At 38.3% G+C, this 19,364-nt stretch overlaps 2 protein-coding genes across 3 annotated transcripts; both read right to left on the bottom strand.

The window, feature by feature from the left end:
• Positions 1–2,649: 2,649 nt before the first annotated feature.
• LOC146328776 (high affinity immunoglobulin gamma Fc receptor I-like) lies at positions 2,650–6,687 on the bottom strand. The gene is made up of 6 exons (XM_084717784.1): positions 6,648–6,687; positions 6,512–6,547; positions 5,394–5,684; positions 4,374–4,646; positions 3,987–4,262; positions 2,650–3,279 (listed from the first exon to the last, which is right to left on the bottom strand). Exons 1-6 carry the CDS (start codon positions 6,670–6,672, stop codon positions 2,924–2,926), a joined length of 1,257 nt encoding a protein of 418 aa, XP_084573910.1. The 5' UTR covers positions 6,673–6,687; the 3' UTR covers positions 2,650–2,923.
• Positions 6,688–11,627: 4,940 nt separating this feature from the next.
• Positions 11,628–19,364, bottom strand: rabgef1l (RAB guanine nucleotide exchange factor (GEF) 1, like). 2 transcript variants are annotated; one of them, XM_084717782.1, is made up of 9 exons: positions 19,229–19,364; positions 17,798–17,991; positions 17,471–17,643; positions 16,867–17,045; positions 15,859–15,940; positions 14,627–14,759; positions 14,038–14,129; positions 13,650–13,906; positions 11,628–12,104 (listed from the first exon to the last, which is right to left on the bottom strand). In XM_084717782.1, the coding sequence occupies exons 2-9, from the start codon at positions 17,968–17,970 to the stop codon at positions 11,673–11,675; spliced, it is 1,521 nt and encodes a 506-aa protein (XP_084573908.1). In that variant the 5' UTR covers positions 17,971–17,991; positions 19,229–19,364; the 3' UTR covers positions 11,628–11,672. The 2 variants fall into 2 exon arrangements, with proteins under 2 accessions (XP_084573908.1, XP_084573909.1); XM_084717783.1 differs by having other exon boundaries at positions 19,265–19,364.

The raw sequence follows: 19,364 nt of genomic DNA, 5'->3' as shown, positions 1-19,364 counted from the left end.
TTTTCTTAATATACTTATTGTGAAAAAAAATTGTAACGATTTGGGCATTCTTGTAAATTCTGCAAATGGTATTTAATTATTATGTCTGACTGAATATTATTCATTTCCCATCTGTATCACAGTTCTGTCAAATAATACATCTCTGTAAGCAATCATGATTTTTTCATTCGTTTTACTTAAATTTATAAAATGTATTCAGTTTATGAAATGTAGTCAGTTTGTTGTTCAATAAAATAAATGATTTGTGTTCATGCAACAACAAAACACGTTAAGAAAAGTTTTGTATTTTTCACAAACGTATTGTTTTCATTTTCACATAATTTAATGAAAATGAGTCAAAGAAACATTTATTTTTAGAATGCAGGTATGCCATTTTAACAGAGTTCCCAGAATGCTTTGTGTGAGAGTTTAAAACTGTCCTGAGATCCTTTTATAATTTGAAGAAAACATAAATGATGCAAACATGTCGTGTGTCTCTAATACACTTTAAGATGAGTGATGGTTATTTGTTTTCACAATAATGAAAACACTGTGAACCATGATGCAGGTCAAATGATTGAATTCAGCCTCTACCTCCCTTACATTTAAAAGTTAATAAATCCACTGGGAGCAGTTTCACATGTTGTCTTTGAACAAAAGAACAAAATAGCTCCAACAGAAGCAGCTGTAAGTTCTCTGTTTGAAACGATGATCTGACTCTGAACTGACAAACCGAGAAAATGTAAAAGGAAATTTGTTTGTAATGTTTGTCAGTGTGACCAAACAGTTCTTGGTTCTTGGTTCAACTTAATATCTTCAACATTTTAAATCAACTCAAAATAATTTACTGTGCACATTAGAAGTTTTGTTGTGCAATCTGAGTGAGCCAATTGGGGTTTACAGTGATAATCTGAAAAGAGGACTGGCAATATCAAGATCATGTTCATGGTACTGTCACCATACTAGTATCTTCTTCTTTTACATTTTGTCTTTTGAATAAAAACGAAAAACTCACACACAGTTGTGTTTATTTCTGGTACATTTATTTACAACCAATTACAACATTTAATCTGCATACATCACAATTATTATACATATGATGATATAGATATAGATATTTGTAGTGATGCAGAGTAAATTATCCAGTCCACAAACTTAGATAAATTCAGAAGCCTGACAAGCCATTTTTCTGTCTTGTCAGAATTGTTTCCCCATTTTTCTGAGTGGTTGATGTTGTAATACTCATTTCAGCCTCAAGAGGCAGAAGTGCATCACTATCTCATGTTCTGAATTGGATTAACGACGTTCATGCTTTCAGGTGAGTTTTAATTTCTCCATGTGACATTTCTATCATGTCTTTATTTTGACTAGAAATGTATTTTAATCAGCTCCAAAAATCGACAACCCAAAGACACACTGTAAAAATAAAGTATTTGTTTTTAACTTTAAAAAGTTTGTGTCAGTTAGCTGTTTTCGAGAGAACGTGCTCAGTAAGGTTAAGATGTTAAAATGAACCAGCAGCTGTTTATTTTCACAGACAATCATTTTCAGTTTGAGTCAGTTCTTCTTAAATGTATTAGGTTATAAATGGTGGGTGTAGGTACTGAATTCAGTGCTAACCTTCATCGTGGTTCACAGTGTTTTCGTTATTGTAAAAAACTTACATATTCACACTAAGTTTTGATTGAAGAAGTTGATTCCACTCAGTTCATGTCTGTTTTTACAGAGAAGATGTGACGGAGGGAAAACGGAGGTGTACTGCAACCTTATCCTGGCAAAACTTGTTTTTCCACCTGCCAAAACCTTTTGCTCTCACCTGTTCTTAAGTCGTAAAGGCAGGAAAGGGGAAAGCATTTTTTTAAGAAATATACTATGAAAAGATGAGAGAAAGATGATAAAAATACAACTCAAACTACAGAGGTGGCAAAAGCACACATATTCTGTAATCAAGTAGAAGTACAGATACTTGTGTAAAGAAAAATACCGGTTAAAGTAGAAGCACTGATTCAACTTATTTTGAAAAAGTACACACTCTGAAATGTACTCAAAGTATAAAAGTAAAAAGTCGCCCTCTGACAATACCAGCTGTTTCTGTGCAAAGCTAACTGGACCACAACTTTTCTCCGCAACTGAGTCTTTTATATCATTTTTGTCTTGTTACATCTTGCTTTTCGTATTGTTACGTTTTATGTCAGATTGTTGTTATGTCATGTTATGCCATTTCTGCCTTGTCACGTCATTTTCGTCTGGTTATGTCTTTTACGTGATTTTTTGTCTTGTTACATCTTTGACATAATTCTTCCTCTTATGTGTTTTTATGTTGTTTTCGTCTTGTTATGTCTTTTATGCCATTTTTGTCTTGCTGCGTCATTTTCACCATGTTACCTCTTTTACTTTACTATTATATTCACTATTTTTGTCATGTTATGTATTATGTTGTTTTCGTCTAGTTAAAACTTTGACATAGTATTTGTGGTATTACATCGGCTTAAATTCAACATTCAGTGTGTATTTCATTCTGTTGTTTACATCTCAGTACGTCCAACATGGCCGCAGACCCTGTCACTGACCAAACTGTTACGTAGGTGCAAACACTCTGTATGTGAGAATTACTGGTGTACAATAGGGTATTAAAAAGATATTGTGTACATTGAAAATAAAATCCAGTAGTACATGTCATTTATGCAATGCTTTATTTGCTTTAACCAATATGACATTAGTCATCATCACCAACACTACTGATCCAGTTAGTTTTGTACACGAGATCATGAAGCTGATACCTATTAATCTATTACACAGTTAATCATATAAAAAGTGTCTACTGGCAGCCCAGTGGCCCTCTACCTGTGATTGATATCAGACGGTTAAAGATGTGGCAGAACACGTTATTATTCAGATTTAGCATCATTAATTTCTGCAGTGGTCTGTGATGTATGCTAACTTGTCACCACAGGACAGTGTCTGGAGACATGTCACCAGATCCTCCAGACATATCACCAGATTCTCCAGACATATCACCAGATACCTCAAATATTTTGACAGGTTCTCGGGTAGCAGATGAGTCGACAGACTGGACTGTAGATAGCAGAGTGGTTGGTCCTGGCTGTGATGTCTTCAGCAGAGGACCTGAGGAGGACTGGGTGCTCGCTTCAGTAGGCTGCATAAAGGTGGGAGTTGCAGTGGATTGGTGAGGGGAGGGCTGGGCCGCTGTTGGCACAGCTGTAGGATGGGGTGAGACTGGGGAAGCTACAGGCCTTGGGTCTCTGGGTTGAATAATTGGAGGCATCACTGTCTGTGGTCCTATTGGATCAGAGACAAATTGACCTCAGAAGTTTCGCAACTGCTGCGTAACTTTTCACAGTTTTGACAGGAAGAGGATTAGCGTTTAAACTTTTAGACTGAGTTGCATCAACAAAGATTAATTTAATCTAATATTGGTTCTAATCAGAGTTTAGAAAAACTCTAATGCACAATTAAAAACTAATCTCCGTTTAGTAAATCCAAGTTTAGTGAACTGAAATTAAATGGTTTAATCGATATAGAGATGCTTGCTTACCCAAAATAACATAATTAAACAATGATTTCTTAAAGTAAAAAAACTTATATTGTTTGCTAGCTAGATAAAAAGTAAAAAATAAAAAGTTATATTGCTTGGTAGCTAGATAAAACAAAAAAAGGTTACTGTTTGCTGGCTAGGTAAAAACAAACAAACAAACAAACAAAAAAAAAACAGTTTGCTGGCCAGCTAACAGTATTACAAAACATTAGCCTACTCAAGATGAGTCAGTAGAGTCTATATACACACACATATATGTGTGTGTATATAGATTCAGAGTCAGAACTAAACTGAGGTTTAAAGAAAGGTTTGATTTTAAGCTAGTTTGAAAGTTTGGTGCAACAAAATTTAAAGTTAAACCATAATTTAATCAGATTTAAAAATGAATCCTTGTTGGTGCAACCCAGCTTTAGCTGAGGACACACAGCAGGTAATATCTACTTCTAAGTACCTGTCACTTGTCCAAAGCTTTTGGGCTCACTCCACCTGACGAGGTCCAGCTGAGGTACCTTGACCCTGCAGCTGTACTGGCCTGGAGTCTGCATGACCAGATCATGGTTCTCAGAGGTTGCTGTTCCCAGTCTGTGGTTATTCTTGTAGAAATAGTAGTGTACTGGAGGGGCAGGAGCAGGAGCGTTGTATTGGTGGTGGCAGATGAGCTTCATCATATTTGCTGGAATCAGTTTATCATTGGAAACAATCTCCAAAACTGGCTTTGACACGACCTCTGAGAGAGTAACAGAAGAGAAAACATTACAGATCTTCCACATCTTGTTTACATCCTGCAACCACAACCAAACTCAGCATATGCAAACCCAGTAGGCATAAATAAACTCACCTAACACATGCACAGGAACGTCGACTGAAATCACAGAGCGTGTACGTCCGTGTGTGTCCCAGGAAGCCCTGCAGGAATACATCCCTTGGTCCTTTAAGGTCAGGTTGGGTACGTAGAAATGTGGGTTAAGGCCCTTTTGTCTCATAACTTCGGCGCCATCTTTGTACAGAATCACCTCAGTAAGAGGTGACGTGCTTCGGACGCGACACGTGACTTTCAACGTGTCTCCGACAAGGCTGGGACGAGATGGGACCTGCAGGATAGCCCACCCTCCTGAACAAAAGATCACAGAGAAGAGAGTTATCCTCAGAGTAAGATCTTATGATCTTTTATTGATATTCACAGTAATAAAACAGGCCAACGGCCCACTGTCTTAGACACGGGGCACCATGTTGGTGTTTATGGTACCTCACAAAGGGGGCTCCTAAAAATGTTGGGTTTTATTAATTTTAACTATCAATAATGATCAGTGTAGGATTTCATTTTCATTATATCCTCCTCAGGAGCGCCAGTCTTAAAAAAAAAGAGAAACTATAGCTAATTAATAAAATATCAGTCTCAAAAATACACTGAACTATCAATTTGGCAGTCTGATCAATAATTAAATTTATGACTACAACCAAATATCAACATCTAGTAAGGGTCGAAGGATAGAGTTCTATGTAAAAGAGGTTAGCAGCACTCACTATTGTACAGCATTAATCAGACCAGCAGGTTCATTCACAAAAGCATTTCTTTACACAATTAGCAAAGCAAAACAAAACACACAATCAAACTAGCTAAGAAAACCTGTTTAAGAGTGATAGGGTGTGTGTGCGAGGGAGAGAGAGAGAGAGAGCGCGCAGAGGTGTGAAAGCAAAGATGGCCAACTCAGTGAGGGCCAGGTGGTTTAAAAAAAGGACAAAGCATCGACAAGTACAAGTAAATTTAGGAAGTTAAGCGGCTGTATGCTCAGCAACGTACACTGGTCAAGGAGAGAGTGAAGGAGAATATTAATGATTCTGATAAACCAGGCCTTACCGTCCACTTTGATGTCCACAGGCAGACTTTTGAGGGTCTGTTTGTCTCCCACTGCCGTGTTCCTCACTCCCTGGCAGTAAAATTTCCCACCCTCCGTAACAAGGGCTTTCCACAGAAGGAGGTACTCCCCACGATGTGCGAGCTGCTGAGATCCCCTGAACCACAGGTAACTCCAGCTGGAGTTGTAGACGTCAGGAATTCTGCATTTCAAGCGGACACTCTCCCCGGAGAAGATCCTCGACTCCCCTGACACCATCTCCACCACAGCTCTGTATGAGGTCATAGTGACATCTGTGGAGACAAAAACATACGAGTTTAACTAGGGAGGAATATCTAAATCATCCCCATTCAGTTACTTTTTTAAAAAGAGCCAGATGTGGAAAAAGTGTCAAGGGGCCATTCATTTCTTATGTGTGACCACTGCATGTCATGACTTTTTCTCCACTTTATTGGTTTCCACAGTTTAAAAAAAGAAACATGCACAAGAACAAGAAAAGTTTGTAATCCTACGTTAGTAGCTTGTTGTTTTAATAAAAACAATGTTTGACATTCCTCAATTCCCTCTGCTTAAACAGCCTGAATCAACTTTTGAAAATATTAAGTGTCTCTGAACAGACAAAACAAAATGATGATCTTCTAATAAACAATATAAACACCCATAAACCCATATTTAAATAAAATCACAATGATATATATGTGATGATTATGTATCACATTTTTAAATAGGGATGTAAAAATTCCAAAAATCTCAAGAAAACCACAAAGTTCATGACACGACATTTATCATGATAATAAAAAACAAAGAAAAGTGTTGATTTGAAAAAAATATCAAACACTGTGTTTATTGAAACAACAACCTACTTCGTATCTGGGATTACAAGGCCAATAAACCAATAAACTGATAAAACAGGGACATAAAGTGCATTGTTTTACACATTTAAATGCTTATCTTTACAGCTCAGACATCCAGCTCCTTGGCACTTTACTTTTTTCAAATCTGGCCCTTAAAAAAAATAATTGAATAGGCCTTATATACACGATGCTTACAAAACTTGACATTATGTTATGCAAAGTTTTTCCATATCTAGTATTTAATTACAAAAATATTTGGTACATACCCTGAGGTGCTACAAGCTGTAGTAGTGATGAAAGAACTGAAAAAGGGAAAATAATCGAGTTTAAGACAAATAACATAATATTTTAAACACAATGTTAGATTTGTGAGCTATTGTGAATGAACTGAAGAAAACTCACCGAGGAGGGAAATGACTGTGTCCATTTTGGTGGTTGTGTTTGTGAGAAACAGAGACTGAAGGATATTCTTTTATTTCTAAGCAAGAGGGAAGTGAAATTATGTTTTTTCCTGAGCTCGAACATAGCCCACAGGATATCTGCTTTTTCCAGAAATAACACTTTCGTTTCTGAAAACAATCATGTTGAATTGCAAGCATATTTTTCTGATGGGGATTTTTTTTTGTATTTAGACACAACATCATAGACAAGAATGGGTGAATCCAGTGTGAGGGACCATCATCTTTTATGTATATATATACCAGCATTTTATGTGATGGTAGCTTTGATGTAGTAACCCACAAACTTCTGTTTGTTTCTAATTTTTACAACTTCATTACATTTCCACTTATTTTCTTTGACCCCCATCTAAGGTAAATGTCAGTCCTAGAAAACTTACAACCAGTGACAAACATAGGGAAGTGAAAGTATTATGCATTTTTTTTTCTTCCAGATTTCGGAGTTTCCGTTGATATGCACCTACGCCCATTGAGTGATAATCATGGGAGGAATCATGAAACAAATGACAATGCATAGTGTGGGAAAAGGGACTAAATAAATGCTCATTTTAAGGATAATAATAAGGATGTTAGTTCTAATAGTTTGGTATTTTCCTGTTGTATTTCTTTTCTTTTCTTTTTTTTTATTACATTAATCCTTAAACATAGAATAAGTCACATTTGTTAGTTGCTGTTTGTGAATGCATCAGAAAGATAGCTGATTGTTGAGTCCCACGCTCAAAATGTCAAATACACAACTTTCATTCATATGCAATACAAAGACAATACATTTAATGTTGAAGCTGATAAATTTAAATATTTTTGTCAACATATGCTCATTCTGAATTCGATGCCTGAAACACATTTCAAAAAAAGTTATGGCTATTAAAGGGGCATCATCATCATCAGGCTCAGTCATTCACAAGTATGGATGGAGTTAAGGTTCACCACTCTGTGAAAAACTGGGTGGGTGAATAGTCCAACACATCTTCAATGACCTCAGGGATTTCACCACCTACAATCTATAATATCATTACAAGATTTAGAGAATCCAGAGAAATCTCCACATTGTCTGTCTGTGACCTCTGATCTGTAGGGCGGCACTGTTTTAAAAGACAACACGATCGTATAAGAGATATTAAGACATGGGCTGAGGAACACTTTGGAGAACTGCTGTCAGTAAACACAGTTTGTCGCTGCATCTACAAATGCAAGTTAAGACTCAACCATGCGAACTGGCAAAGACTGGCCTGCCTGCAGTCCAGACTTGTCTCCTACTGAAAATATGTGGCACATTGTTGAAGTTTTGAAAGTGAAATTCTTTCTCATTCTTGCTTGATATAAAACTTCAGGTGCTCGACAGTGCAGGGTCTCTGTTGTCATATTTTGCACTTCATAATTAGTGTCCTGAGTTCACAAACTCTTACTCAAACTCCCACTGAAAAGATGATGTAACAGATGTAACAGAGATAAATATGCCACGGTCCCAATATTTTTGGAACATGTATCAGGCATCAAGTTCAGAATGAGTGTTATTTGCAAAAAAAACAATAAGTTCAGTTCAAATATTAAACATCTTGTCTTTGTACTGTATTCAAACGAATAGAGGTTGGAAAGTATTTGCAAATCATTGCATTCCATTTTTCTTTACATTTTAGACAATGTCCCAACTATTTTGGAACTGTAAGAAGTTGCGGGTGGAAATTGGGGTCTCTGTGGATGCAGGCGTCACCACAGACTTCTGGTGGTCAGGGTTAATTGAGGTGACTGAGAGGAATTATTTTTGTATGAGTTTATGCAATGTAAGATTGCCTTTTCTTTCTGTGCTTCTGTAACATTTGAATTTTGCCTCTGTAGATCAATTAAATATTTCGGGTTTTATCCTGGACTATACAGCAAATCTGAAATTACTTAATAAATTACGTTAGTCTGCAAAAGCCTATTGACTTTTTCCAAAATGGAAAAACATGAGCAGTCAGTGGGGAATTCCAATTCTCGGGTATTCCAGAAATGTTATATTTTGTTATTTTTTATTACTTCCCTTTCAATTTCTCCACTATAATACAGAACTCTACAGTTATATTCTCAAAGCGTCAACTCTTTTTTTTAATCCTGAGTTGCAAAATCACTGCAGGCATGTGAAACACCACAGTTACAGGAACTGCACACGAGTGCACATGCATTTTCATTTTTTATTAATCATCACACACCCACAGATGCAAATAAACCAATACTGCCCCAATAAATTACATTTAAATAAAAGACAGTATTGTTACTTTCTCCCATGTGATACAATAACAAACCTATAAGGTTACAAAGACAGATGTTTTATACTTCTTTATAATACCTGATAAATGGCTTCTGCATACAGTGCAATATGAAATTATTCAAGCTATTGTTGAAGTTTGCTTTAAAAGTCTTTTCTCAAACTAAAAATGGACGACAACTGCACACCAACTATAATGTTGCAAATAAGAATAAAAACAAATCTAGCAACATATGGAAATATTAGCTTGTGAGCAAAAAGGAAAACAAACATACAGCTTTCCCAAACATTTCTTCCACGACATAAGAGCCCACGACACTGTTTTCACAAATTCTCCTTTCAAGTGACCACAGCCATTACTTCCTTCATTAGACGTACTTCTGAATCAAGAGCTGTAACATCAAACAGAGGGAAAGTGCTTCAGAATAAATTAAAATTGGTTATGTCATGTTGACTCTTCTACACTAACAGGCAATTGGCCTTGGGAGCAATTTTGATGTCTCATGTTTACTTGGAAAAAGACATCACCTTTGTCTTCTTACCCTCTTAATTCTTCTTAACAGCTCTGACAGAGCAAAAACAGAGAAAGAAAATAAATGTTTTCTTTTTTCGATGAGACATGCTTACAACACCCTCTTGAGACGATAAACAAATACATGAAAATTTGACAATTCAATCATTAAATTTCATGTAACATGTCTTCAAGCTATGTTCTTCACTACTGTAAATATTACAGGATTAATATCTCCTATTGCATCCAAAAGAATTGATACCTGCCACTCTATAGAAAAATAAAATCACTTCTGTACATCCAGCTCATGACTGGAAGGAGACACCTGGCATGAAAACAAAACTACAACACCCATACACACACACACACAACTGGAGGTCTTTATGATTCATCAACATTAAGGGAACATGTCCATGCAACATCCTCACATTCAGATGGTCTTTCTCACATGCACCACCACCACACACGCATATGTCTGTCTCTCAGGATATGTCTCCGCAGGACAGGGAAATACACAGTAAATACGGCACAAATCACGAGCATGAACTGGAGGGTTATTTTAGTGTGGGGAAGTTAAGTTTCGCATTAACAGATTTCCCAATTTCCTCTGCAAAAAACATATCCCTGTTAGTCATGTTACTAGGAGTTACTTGGGCATTTAAGTCCTGCATGTCAATTTAAGCCTCCATCTGTCAATTTACACCTGTAGACGTCACAACGTAGTAACAAAAACCTTGTCCGAAAAGACGCGATTAAGGACAGAAAAATGTTTAAAAATCACACTTGTAACAACAGGATGAAAAAGTACTGAGGTACCAGAGATGCCTTTGCGGGTGACCAACAGATGTGTTCAGGAAGAACTTGGAGTGGAGTAAGTCTGTCCCTTTGCATTAAAAAGGAGCAAGTTGAGGTGGTCTGGGCATCTTGTCAGGACGCCTCCTGGACGTCACTCTGCGGAAGGTTTCCCTGCACATCTCACTTAGAGGAAGCAGCAGTCAGGCCATGCCAACATTTTGTGAACCACGACAAAATGCTAGAGAATACTTGGCCTCTGTGACGGGAAATATTCTTTCTTGCTGAGAGTGAAATGAGGAGATTGATTTCTGTCATATGAAACTAAAAAAGGAAGACAGTTAGCTTAGCTCGCACAAAGACTGGAGGCAAGGGGAAACGTCTGGCAATTTTTTACATCCAAGATATAAAGTCATGACCCACCCTACTCTGATTGTCCTTCATTGGTTTAGTCATGACAAGTATGACTGGGTAGGGTTAGGGCAGGAACTAGAGCCTGATCAATATATCTGTCGACTGATATTATTGGCATGATATAGCCATATCGGTCTATATGGTTATTGGCATATACAGTATGTTGTCCAATATGTGCCTATTTACAGGAACAGAACCAAATGCAGATGTTTATTTGTTTCTTTTGTTTGTTTTCTTATTTCAGGTTTAATATATACATACATTTTGCTATTTGACATTTGTGTGTTTTTTAATAGTTGTTTTTAATTATTAAAAATACAGGTCAAAGTTACACTTTCATCACCCTGATGTCATTTAAGTGTATTTCTTAAATTATGAAATATCCTGCCTCCATTACATATCTGTGTCACAATATATCAATATTGGAATTTTTTCTCCCTGGTAAGAACATCGGGGTAAGTCAATCAAAGGCAGAGCAGGGCGGGTCATGACACTCACATCCTCAGGAAAAAATACTGCACACAGCTCGCCTTCAACTACTAGCATCTATAAAGCTCACAAAGTATTTTTTATACTTGATAAACAAATAAACAAACAAGCTATAATGTGTTGTTTTGAAAGATTTGGACAGAGCCAGGCTAGTTAGTTTCACAGTTTCCAGCCTTTATGCTAAGCTACGCTAACCTGTTACTGGTTCATATCTACCAGACAGCGAAGAGATTTGTGATAAATTGATTTTTTCATCTCACACTCTGCAAGAAAGCACATAAGAGTGCTTCCCAAAATGCCAAACTCTTCCTTTAATGCACCATTTCTGTTAAAGTTCAATGTAGTTTCAGGGCCCCTAGTCCATGGATGGATGGAGTAGAGATGGCTGGAGTGGAAATGATCTGTAACGGATGGCTGCTGTATGTGCATACGGACAGCAAAGTTTAACAGCAGGGGAAAGGAGGAGAGTGGAGTAAAGCCTCTAGAGGATTTTCTTTATTAGTGCAGAACTCTTCACATCAACCAGCGAACACTTGTGGCTGCAGCGGTGGAGGCAGGAGCTCATTCTCCACGTTGTCAGCGTCAATTGCTGATGATGCCGCAGATGTCGTCCCACTAGCTGCGGTTGCAGTGGGGTTCTGTGTGTCTGGTGGAAAACTCTCCAGAACGCTCTGCACCTTCTGCTCCACTTCGTCCGTCCAGTCGATGAGGTCGCTTTCCAGCTGGCGAGCCTTCTCCATGACCCGCTCCTGCCTTTCCCCGAGCCCCGTCAGCAGGTCCAGCCGTTTGTGGACCTGATTGAGAGCTGCGTTGCCTGGAGAGCAGGAGGAAGCTCCAGAGGCTGGTGGCCAGTGGGGGGATGCCTGGCCCGACATATAGAGCTCAAACTCCTCTGAGCTTAGGTTCAGAGACTGGCCATCCAGCTTCTCAATGAAGGCCACCGCACAGCACTAGGGAGAGGAGATGAAGAGATCTAATATAGATCTGGTATTGCTTGACATTTGATTGTGGAAATGTTACACATTATAGCTTCAATGCCAACTGGAGCCAAATACTGGTAAAATAATCAAGTGGCTGGTACATTTGCTTCACTGACCAGACAAAAAAACGAAGGTAATCTATTGAGTGGTGAAGTTTGAACATTCACTAGCTGATGGACAAAAAAGTTGAGTTTTGAACAGTGCATGGGAGTGAACAACAGTACAGTGAAGCAAGACATGTTAACACATCCTGTGGCTACATTTCATCACAGTCTACTGAGACAGCTGTCTGACTTGTAGATCAGCTGCTTCTAATGTAGATTTCTATATGAGATGGATTTCTAGACTGATACCGACATACGACATCTACTGAGGCGTTGATTCAACTCTGTGATCACTTTGGAGGATGTATAGTTCTAGTTTGTGGTGCTGTTGAAGTGTTTCGAATTACACTGAGAGGTGTTTCTACCCTCACTGATGATCCAGTACTGAACTGACCTGCATACGCAAAACAACAATAACAACTTTGTCCTTCAACCACTGTGGGGTGCTGTAGGATTGTGGCTTGTAACATTCACATGTGCAGCTGACAGGCTGAGAGACAGCCCTCATTTTCATAATTATCCCATGATGCGTTTCTGAGAGTTCAGGTTCGCTATTTTATGTTCCAAAATGCAAATGTTCCTGTTTGTGAGTGAATGCAATGTGTTTGTTCAGAAAATGGTGGTTTCATGTTGGTACTTGTCATTTTTGTGTTGGTTTATTGTGACACTATAGTGAGTGAGGGGACTGGTACATTTCTTCAGCCCAGCTGTATTGTTGTATGTGCAATGCATGTAAATACAAAGTAGAAGAAAAAAAGTTTTTAAACTATCAAATTACACTCGATAGCACAATGTTACTTATTTACAAAAGCAACAGAGGAATCATGACATTATAAATTATAGTTGATGTTGTGGACTGAGAAACATGAATGCTCATGTCTATAATGGAGCCTGATACTAACATTGCATTTAATCAGTCCCACCTCTAGTTTCATTTATAAGTTGATGTGCAATGTAAGCCATTAAATTCATGAGCAGATGATTACTTCTGTAAGGAGAAACAGATTTCATCCAAAATTTCAGGCTGTCAAGGGGCTACTTTTAACTTTGTCTGTCAGTGCCTCTGCACATTTTTCAAAACACTTCAGGCACATAAGGATGTAAAAGTGGTATGAATTCCAATTCATGACTGTTCACACTGGGGTCACATTCCCAGGCCTGTATCTTATTTAGGACCACATGTGAAAGTGGCCCACATCAGATAAGAAAAGATCAGATTCTCTATGACTTGAACTGTTCACACTGTCACAAGAAGAACAGATCTGGGTCACATAGGAGCAAAAAAACAAAAAAACAACAACAAAAAACATAAACAGATCTGGTCCAGTTTTGCCTGCAGTGCGAACATACCATTAGAGACATCGACCGATAAACCACAAAAATGAAAGCAAGCTTGTATGTATCTTCTCACCAGATTAGTGAAGTAGTAGCCATCCTCTCCAGTCATGAGTCTGCTGGGGTTGCAGAAGCGGGTGATATACTGGATGTTGGACTGCAGTCTCGGAGGGTTCGCTTTCAGCACAATGTAGATGAGTGTGGGGAGAAAGTCATCCGCAGACGCAGCCTCTTTCTTGCTGACTTTGATGGCGTTGAAGATGTGCTTGCTGCAACGAGTGATGCACGCCAGCTTGTCCTTAGGCACACGCTTCGAATCCATTTCAATCACGTCTGAAACGATGCAAAGGTTTGAACAGATAACACACTGTTTATCTCAAATTCTTTCTGGATTTCAAACGGCAAGATAACGAGGTGATTGACTCCCATGGTCTTCTGAAAAAAAAAAACCTAATGATACATACCTGTGATGGCTTTGACTACACTGTCAGACACCTCAGGGATCTCTTCATCTACAGGAACACACAGCATCTCAATGGTGACCCAATGTAACGCTCTGGAACAAAAGTAATAAGTAACTCTCAGATGCAGTTGTATTAAGAGGGAATGCAGAGGGATGAATGACTCCTAGAACAGCAAATTTGAACGTTACAACAACCTTTGGGTAACACCTTATAATAACCCTCATTAATAAATGGTAAATTGATTTACTGTTTAAAAACAATGAATGGGATGCTCCCATAGCTCAGTTGGTAGAGTGTTCGCCCCATGTGCTGAGGCTGTTGGTCCTCTGCAGCGGTCACTGGTTTGATTCTCACATGTGGCCCATTTACTGCATGTCATTCCCCCTCTCTCTACCCCCTTTCCTGTCATATCTTCAGCTATCCCTATACAAATAAAGGCGAAAGCCCCAAAAAATAATCTTTAAAAAAACAAACAAAAAACAATGAAATTATAAGTAGTAAAGCTATAATGTAACTAGCAGCTTAAGTTTAATAAACTATAAAATTTACCATTCATTTATGATGGCTAAGTGTTACCACCTCAACTAACCTGATTCTCTTCTGAATGGCCAAGTCTTTCTTCTCATCATCTGTGGTCTCAGGACAGAAGACTTCCTTGTAGAGCCGAGTCATCATGTACTTCTCGACTTCATCCATAACGCTCTCCACATGGTCTGTTGAACCTAGGAACAAAAACACAAAGAACGATACACAGAGCAGAGACATTATATATATTAGAGGTGTGTATCTCACTGACTGAGACAATTCGATTCGTATCTCGATACATGTTCAACGATATGATATATTTTAGAAATCTTTAAATGGCCAATGATTCGGTTCGATTCGATTCAGTTCTGTCACGATACGATATGATGCAATACAAGACAATTCAATATGTGAATCTTAACATTTTGATTCAATTAATGCTACATTTAAAGAGTGCTAGTATTCAAATGTACTAATATACTAAGTACTAAATATAGTAACAGTAGAGACAGAGAGAAGGTTAATATCTTATTATGAGTCTCGTGTGTAAATGAGATCCTGTAGCCATTAGAATCTGTGAACAAACTTTAAAACTTAAAAATATTAGTATTTTTGCAGTAAGGTGATCTGCTGCTCTGTTTCATATGAAGAGTCACGTGGTTTTGATCAGTGTGGAGGAACAGTGATGCTCCGTGTTACCTGCTCTCACAGTGACATGACGTCTCTGTGGGTCAGACTCGTGTCTCTGTACTCTGCTGTCTGACACGTTTTGCATAAATGATTTGCAGCAGCGTTTCTCATCTTTCTTATAAAACCACAACTTATTCTATACTCGCACGTTATGAAAGTTTGGTGGTGCAATGCGGTGCAATGTCACTTCTGTCGCTGTTTTCAGCGCCGTCTGTTTTGATTAAAAAAGACACAGGAGAGGGAGGAGGGAGCGCTTGTTTTGTGTGAGCGCAGCAGCAGCAGGCGTCCAGTGAGAGCGGTGCAGGCAGAGACAAGAGGATAGAAAACAGAGGAAAGTCACAGTGGCAGCTCCTTGATGCCAAAAATTAAACATATGTGCGTCCTAATGAGATGTATTGATACGCTCGTGCTACGTCAATTCGTTCAGCTTTTTACCGATACAGGTCGTCTGAACCGATGCACACGTATCTTACACATTAAAGTCCGATGCATCAGATGCCTGAGTGAATCATTGCACCCCTAATATATATATACGCACACTGTATAATGTTACTGATATTTATTATTTTTAGGTGATTGATCTTGAGTGTAGGACTTAACGTGTACCTTTGAACTGGGTCTGGAGGCGGTCGGAGAGGTTCTGGTAGAAGTCCTGCACACACTCTGACAGTTCATCAGCTCCCATGTCCTGAACAAGAAATTCAGATTAGATTTAACAGAATTTCATCTTAAAAAGTGCACTGATGGTACAAGGAGGGACATCAAAATCAAATCCAAATATGACAGATTGAAATACTGTGCATAATTTAGAGTTTCGTAGTGTTAATGGTTTAAATGTGGCATTACTAAGCAACTTTACATGCATAAACAGAATTAATATATATTCCCATTATATATATAGAGACAAAAAATGAAGCAAAAATGTGTGACAGTCAGCATCTTACAGGGAATCACTAAAGGTTTCTCGAGCTGCACAACAAATGTTTAAGGCATTTGACAATAATCATATAAAAAAATTAATGTTCCATGTTTTTAGCACTGAGTTGAAGCAATTTCAGCCCATTTCATTTAATTGCTTCAACTTACTGCGACATAGCAATAAATCAGGACAGGTTGCAATCAAGTAAAACAGATAAACATGGGTTGAAAGCAAGGTTATTCTAGTTAACTAAAACTATAGTTACAGTTACATATGTCTGTCAATTTGGTCAAATTTATCAAAACAACAAGCATGAAGAGGCACTGGTGCATATGTTTATTGAGACTAGGATGTCTGCATGACTGCAAAAGTGACAATGCAGCCTGCAGACATTTTTTGTTTATCTGCCTTGTGACTGCAGGCATTTGTCAATGACAATTACATCAAAAATGCCTGATAATCAATGGATTGAAAACTATCATTATTTCCATTAATGCTGTCTGGCTTTGAGTAAAAACACAATTTTAAACCAAAAGATCAATTTAATTTACTTAAATTCATCAGTAGTTTATTCACAGATTCTCCAAACTTGCAAAACTATTCAGAGATAAGCCTTAAATTGTTCCTACGAGCTCATTTTACCCACAAACACACAAAAAAAAACTATACTTGATGAATAATCAACTTTAGCTCACCCGCTTATAGACCATACTCTCAGTGAAGGCCCGGCACTGTTTGAAGATCTCCCTGCCAGACTTCAGAGGCTTGAGAAAATCAATGAACTCTCGCGTTGCATGGTCGCTGTCCACAGAGGGTTGTCGGCTTGAAGAGGAGCTGGGGCTTGGGCTGGACTGTGCGTCAAAAGGAGCAGCATCTGGAGGAAGACACTGAGTGTTACTTTAACCAAAGCAACAATCACCTACAGCATTTTCTCCAAATATTCCCTGCCACATGCAGTAGTTGAGCTTTGTGTTGCAGTCTAATAACCTCTTTTAACCACCCACGGAAGTGAGTGGACTAAAACAAACCATCAGATGATTGAGCAAAAGTTTCGATGATCTCAGTCTTTTTTGTATATTTTTCTAGTAAAACAGATCACTAGAACCAGTTCCACAAAAATGCAGGCAGAAAAAGTTTTGTCAAAACAAACCTAAATGAGCAAAACAAATAAAAATATCACTTCCACTTGATAGCGCAATTATATATCAGCTCAAATACAGCAATAATACGTTTAAAAGTAAATATTTGCTAAAAAATGACTGGCATCTCTTACAGTCGAGTATGTGCGGTAGTAGGTACCTTTTTTTGGAGGTGTTTTTGTGGAAGGAGTAAAAAACTTTGTGACTGTATGGACTTTGCTGGACTTCTCCTTAGTTTTTCTTTCCTCAAACTTGCTGAAGGGGGTGATGGTAGACTGTGATTGGGCCTTCTGATGTCTACTTGCATAAGCTTCCTCTTCCTCTCTCTGCAGCCTGGGAGGGAAAAGATCGCACAACAGTTTCAACTGTCAGATGGACACACGGACCCAAGAGCGAGGCAAAAAAACGAGGAGGTAATAGAAGAAGAGATCAAGTATTTTTGTCTTTTAGGAATAATTTTACACTGGACACAGAGAGACACACAAACCTCTCAGCAAGTGCCCAGTCTTCTTGAATCTGTTTTTGCTTTTCTCGCTGATTTTCCTCTCGCCAGCACTTTGAGCACAGGCCCTGCCAAGCGGTGTTGCCATAAAAACCACATCCTTTCTTGCAGAGCAGCTCTGATTGGTCCAGATGGATCCCACGCCGCTGGCTCATCATCTTTCACCAAAGTTAAGAAGACTGCTAGGACAAGCAGAAGACAGAAAACTTTAACAACCAAAACAGTGAGTATAACAAGGGGTCCCTTTGAGAAAGGAGGTTTAACAAACTCTATGTATGTTCATTCTGAGTTCATACACGGTGAATGAAAAGAGCCATAATTAATGGAGCTTTGAACCTACGATTCACCATGGCAACATGGTGAACAAAAGGCAGAGCCTCCATTTTGTACATTATCGTGCTTGTTACATGGTTTTGCACCCCCCAAAAAAATATTTGACACAGAATATCTAATTTTAAAATAATTTTAGTAATTTAACAATGGTTTTACTGCTCCTTTAGAGTCTACTATCAGAACTGTGTCCATTGTAACAGTTTGTTCTTAAAAACAACAGTCTGCTATATAGAAATAGCAGACCTTAAAATGTTGTAATTGATAAGAATCAAGTATTTAACAAAGCCATGTAGTAATGTGGATATAATGACTATATGGGAGAAAGATAAGAGAACCTCTAGAACAGTATGGTAAGTTCAGAAATTTGTATCACTTTACAGTAATGCAGCCTCTAAAAACAGAAAATAAGGCAACACTTACGTCACAACACGATATCCAAAATCTAAAACGATATCTGGTCTCATATCACGATATCAATACAATCTATGTATTGCCAGTCTGCACGAGACAGGTCCCTCTGCTCATTAATCCATTAAGGTGTGCTATTAACTTGTTACAGTGGTTACCCGTAGCTGAAAGCTTAAGTCCAATTATCACCACAAATCGCTGATCAGACCCAAATAAATAGTCTCAACGCCACACTAATTTACCGTACCACTGTCCAGAATGTTTAATCAATCACGGCCCTGACAGCTCTGCTCAGACTTCTTTATGGGAGCGATGTATCTGGTGAAACGGAATGTCTCCAGCTTTGACCTATCTATTTTGTTAGCATTAGCTCGTTGCTAGCAGTTGACTCTCACACCACTGGACTGACAGGGCAGCTAATTGAAATTAAAACACAAACTCCTCTCGAAACAGCGTTATTCTTAAGTTACACTCACTTTCTAATATTCTGAAAGATGGTCATATTTTTTATTTACTCCATAAAGCGCGAAATGAACAAGCTAATCTTCAGCTAGCTACCAGTGTTTACCTGAGCTAATTACAGAGCTAACCTAACTAGCCGGGGTAACTAGCTAAATTAACGTCATGTTAATGAAGATACTCGAGGTTGGCTACGTGAATTTCGTGTCAACATACACTCTCATTCGTAGGGTCAAAAAGCTGTCGGGTAACCTTGTCGTCGCTCCAGCTCCAGCCCACTGTTGGTGGATGTTTACACTAACCAAGCAGCTAGCTCTGTCCCACAGCCATTTTGTCTGTCGGCTGTTTCCTC

The sequence above is a fragment of the Lutjanus erythropterus genome, chromosome 4 (genome assembly GCF_056507025.1).
Source record: "Lutjanus erythropterus isolate fLutEry1 chromosome 4, fLutEry1.hap2, whole genome shotgun sequence".
NCBI classification, from domain to species: Eukaryota; Metazoa; Chordata; class Actinopteri; order Lutjaniformes; family Lutjanidae; genus Lutjanus; species Lutjanus erythropterus.
Note: the sequence above shows the minus strand (reverse complement) of the source record. Positions and strands in the feature narration are given on the sequence as shown.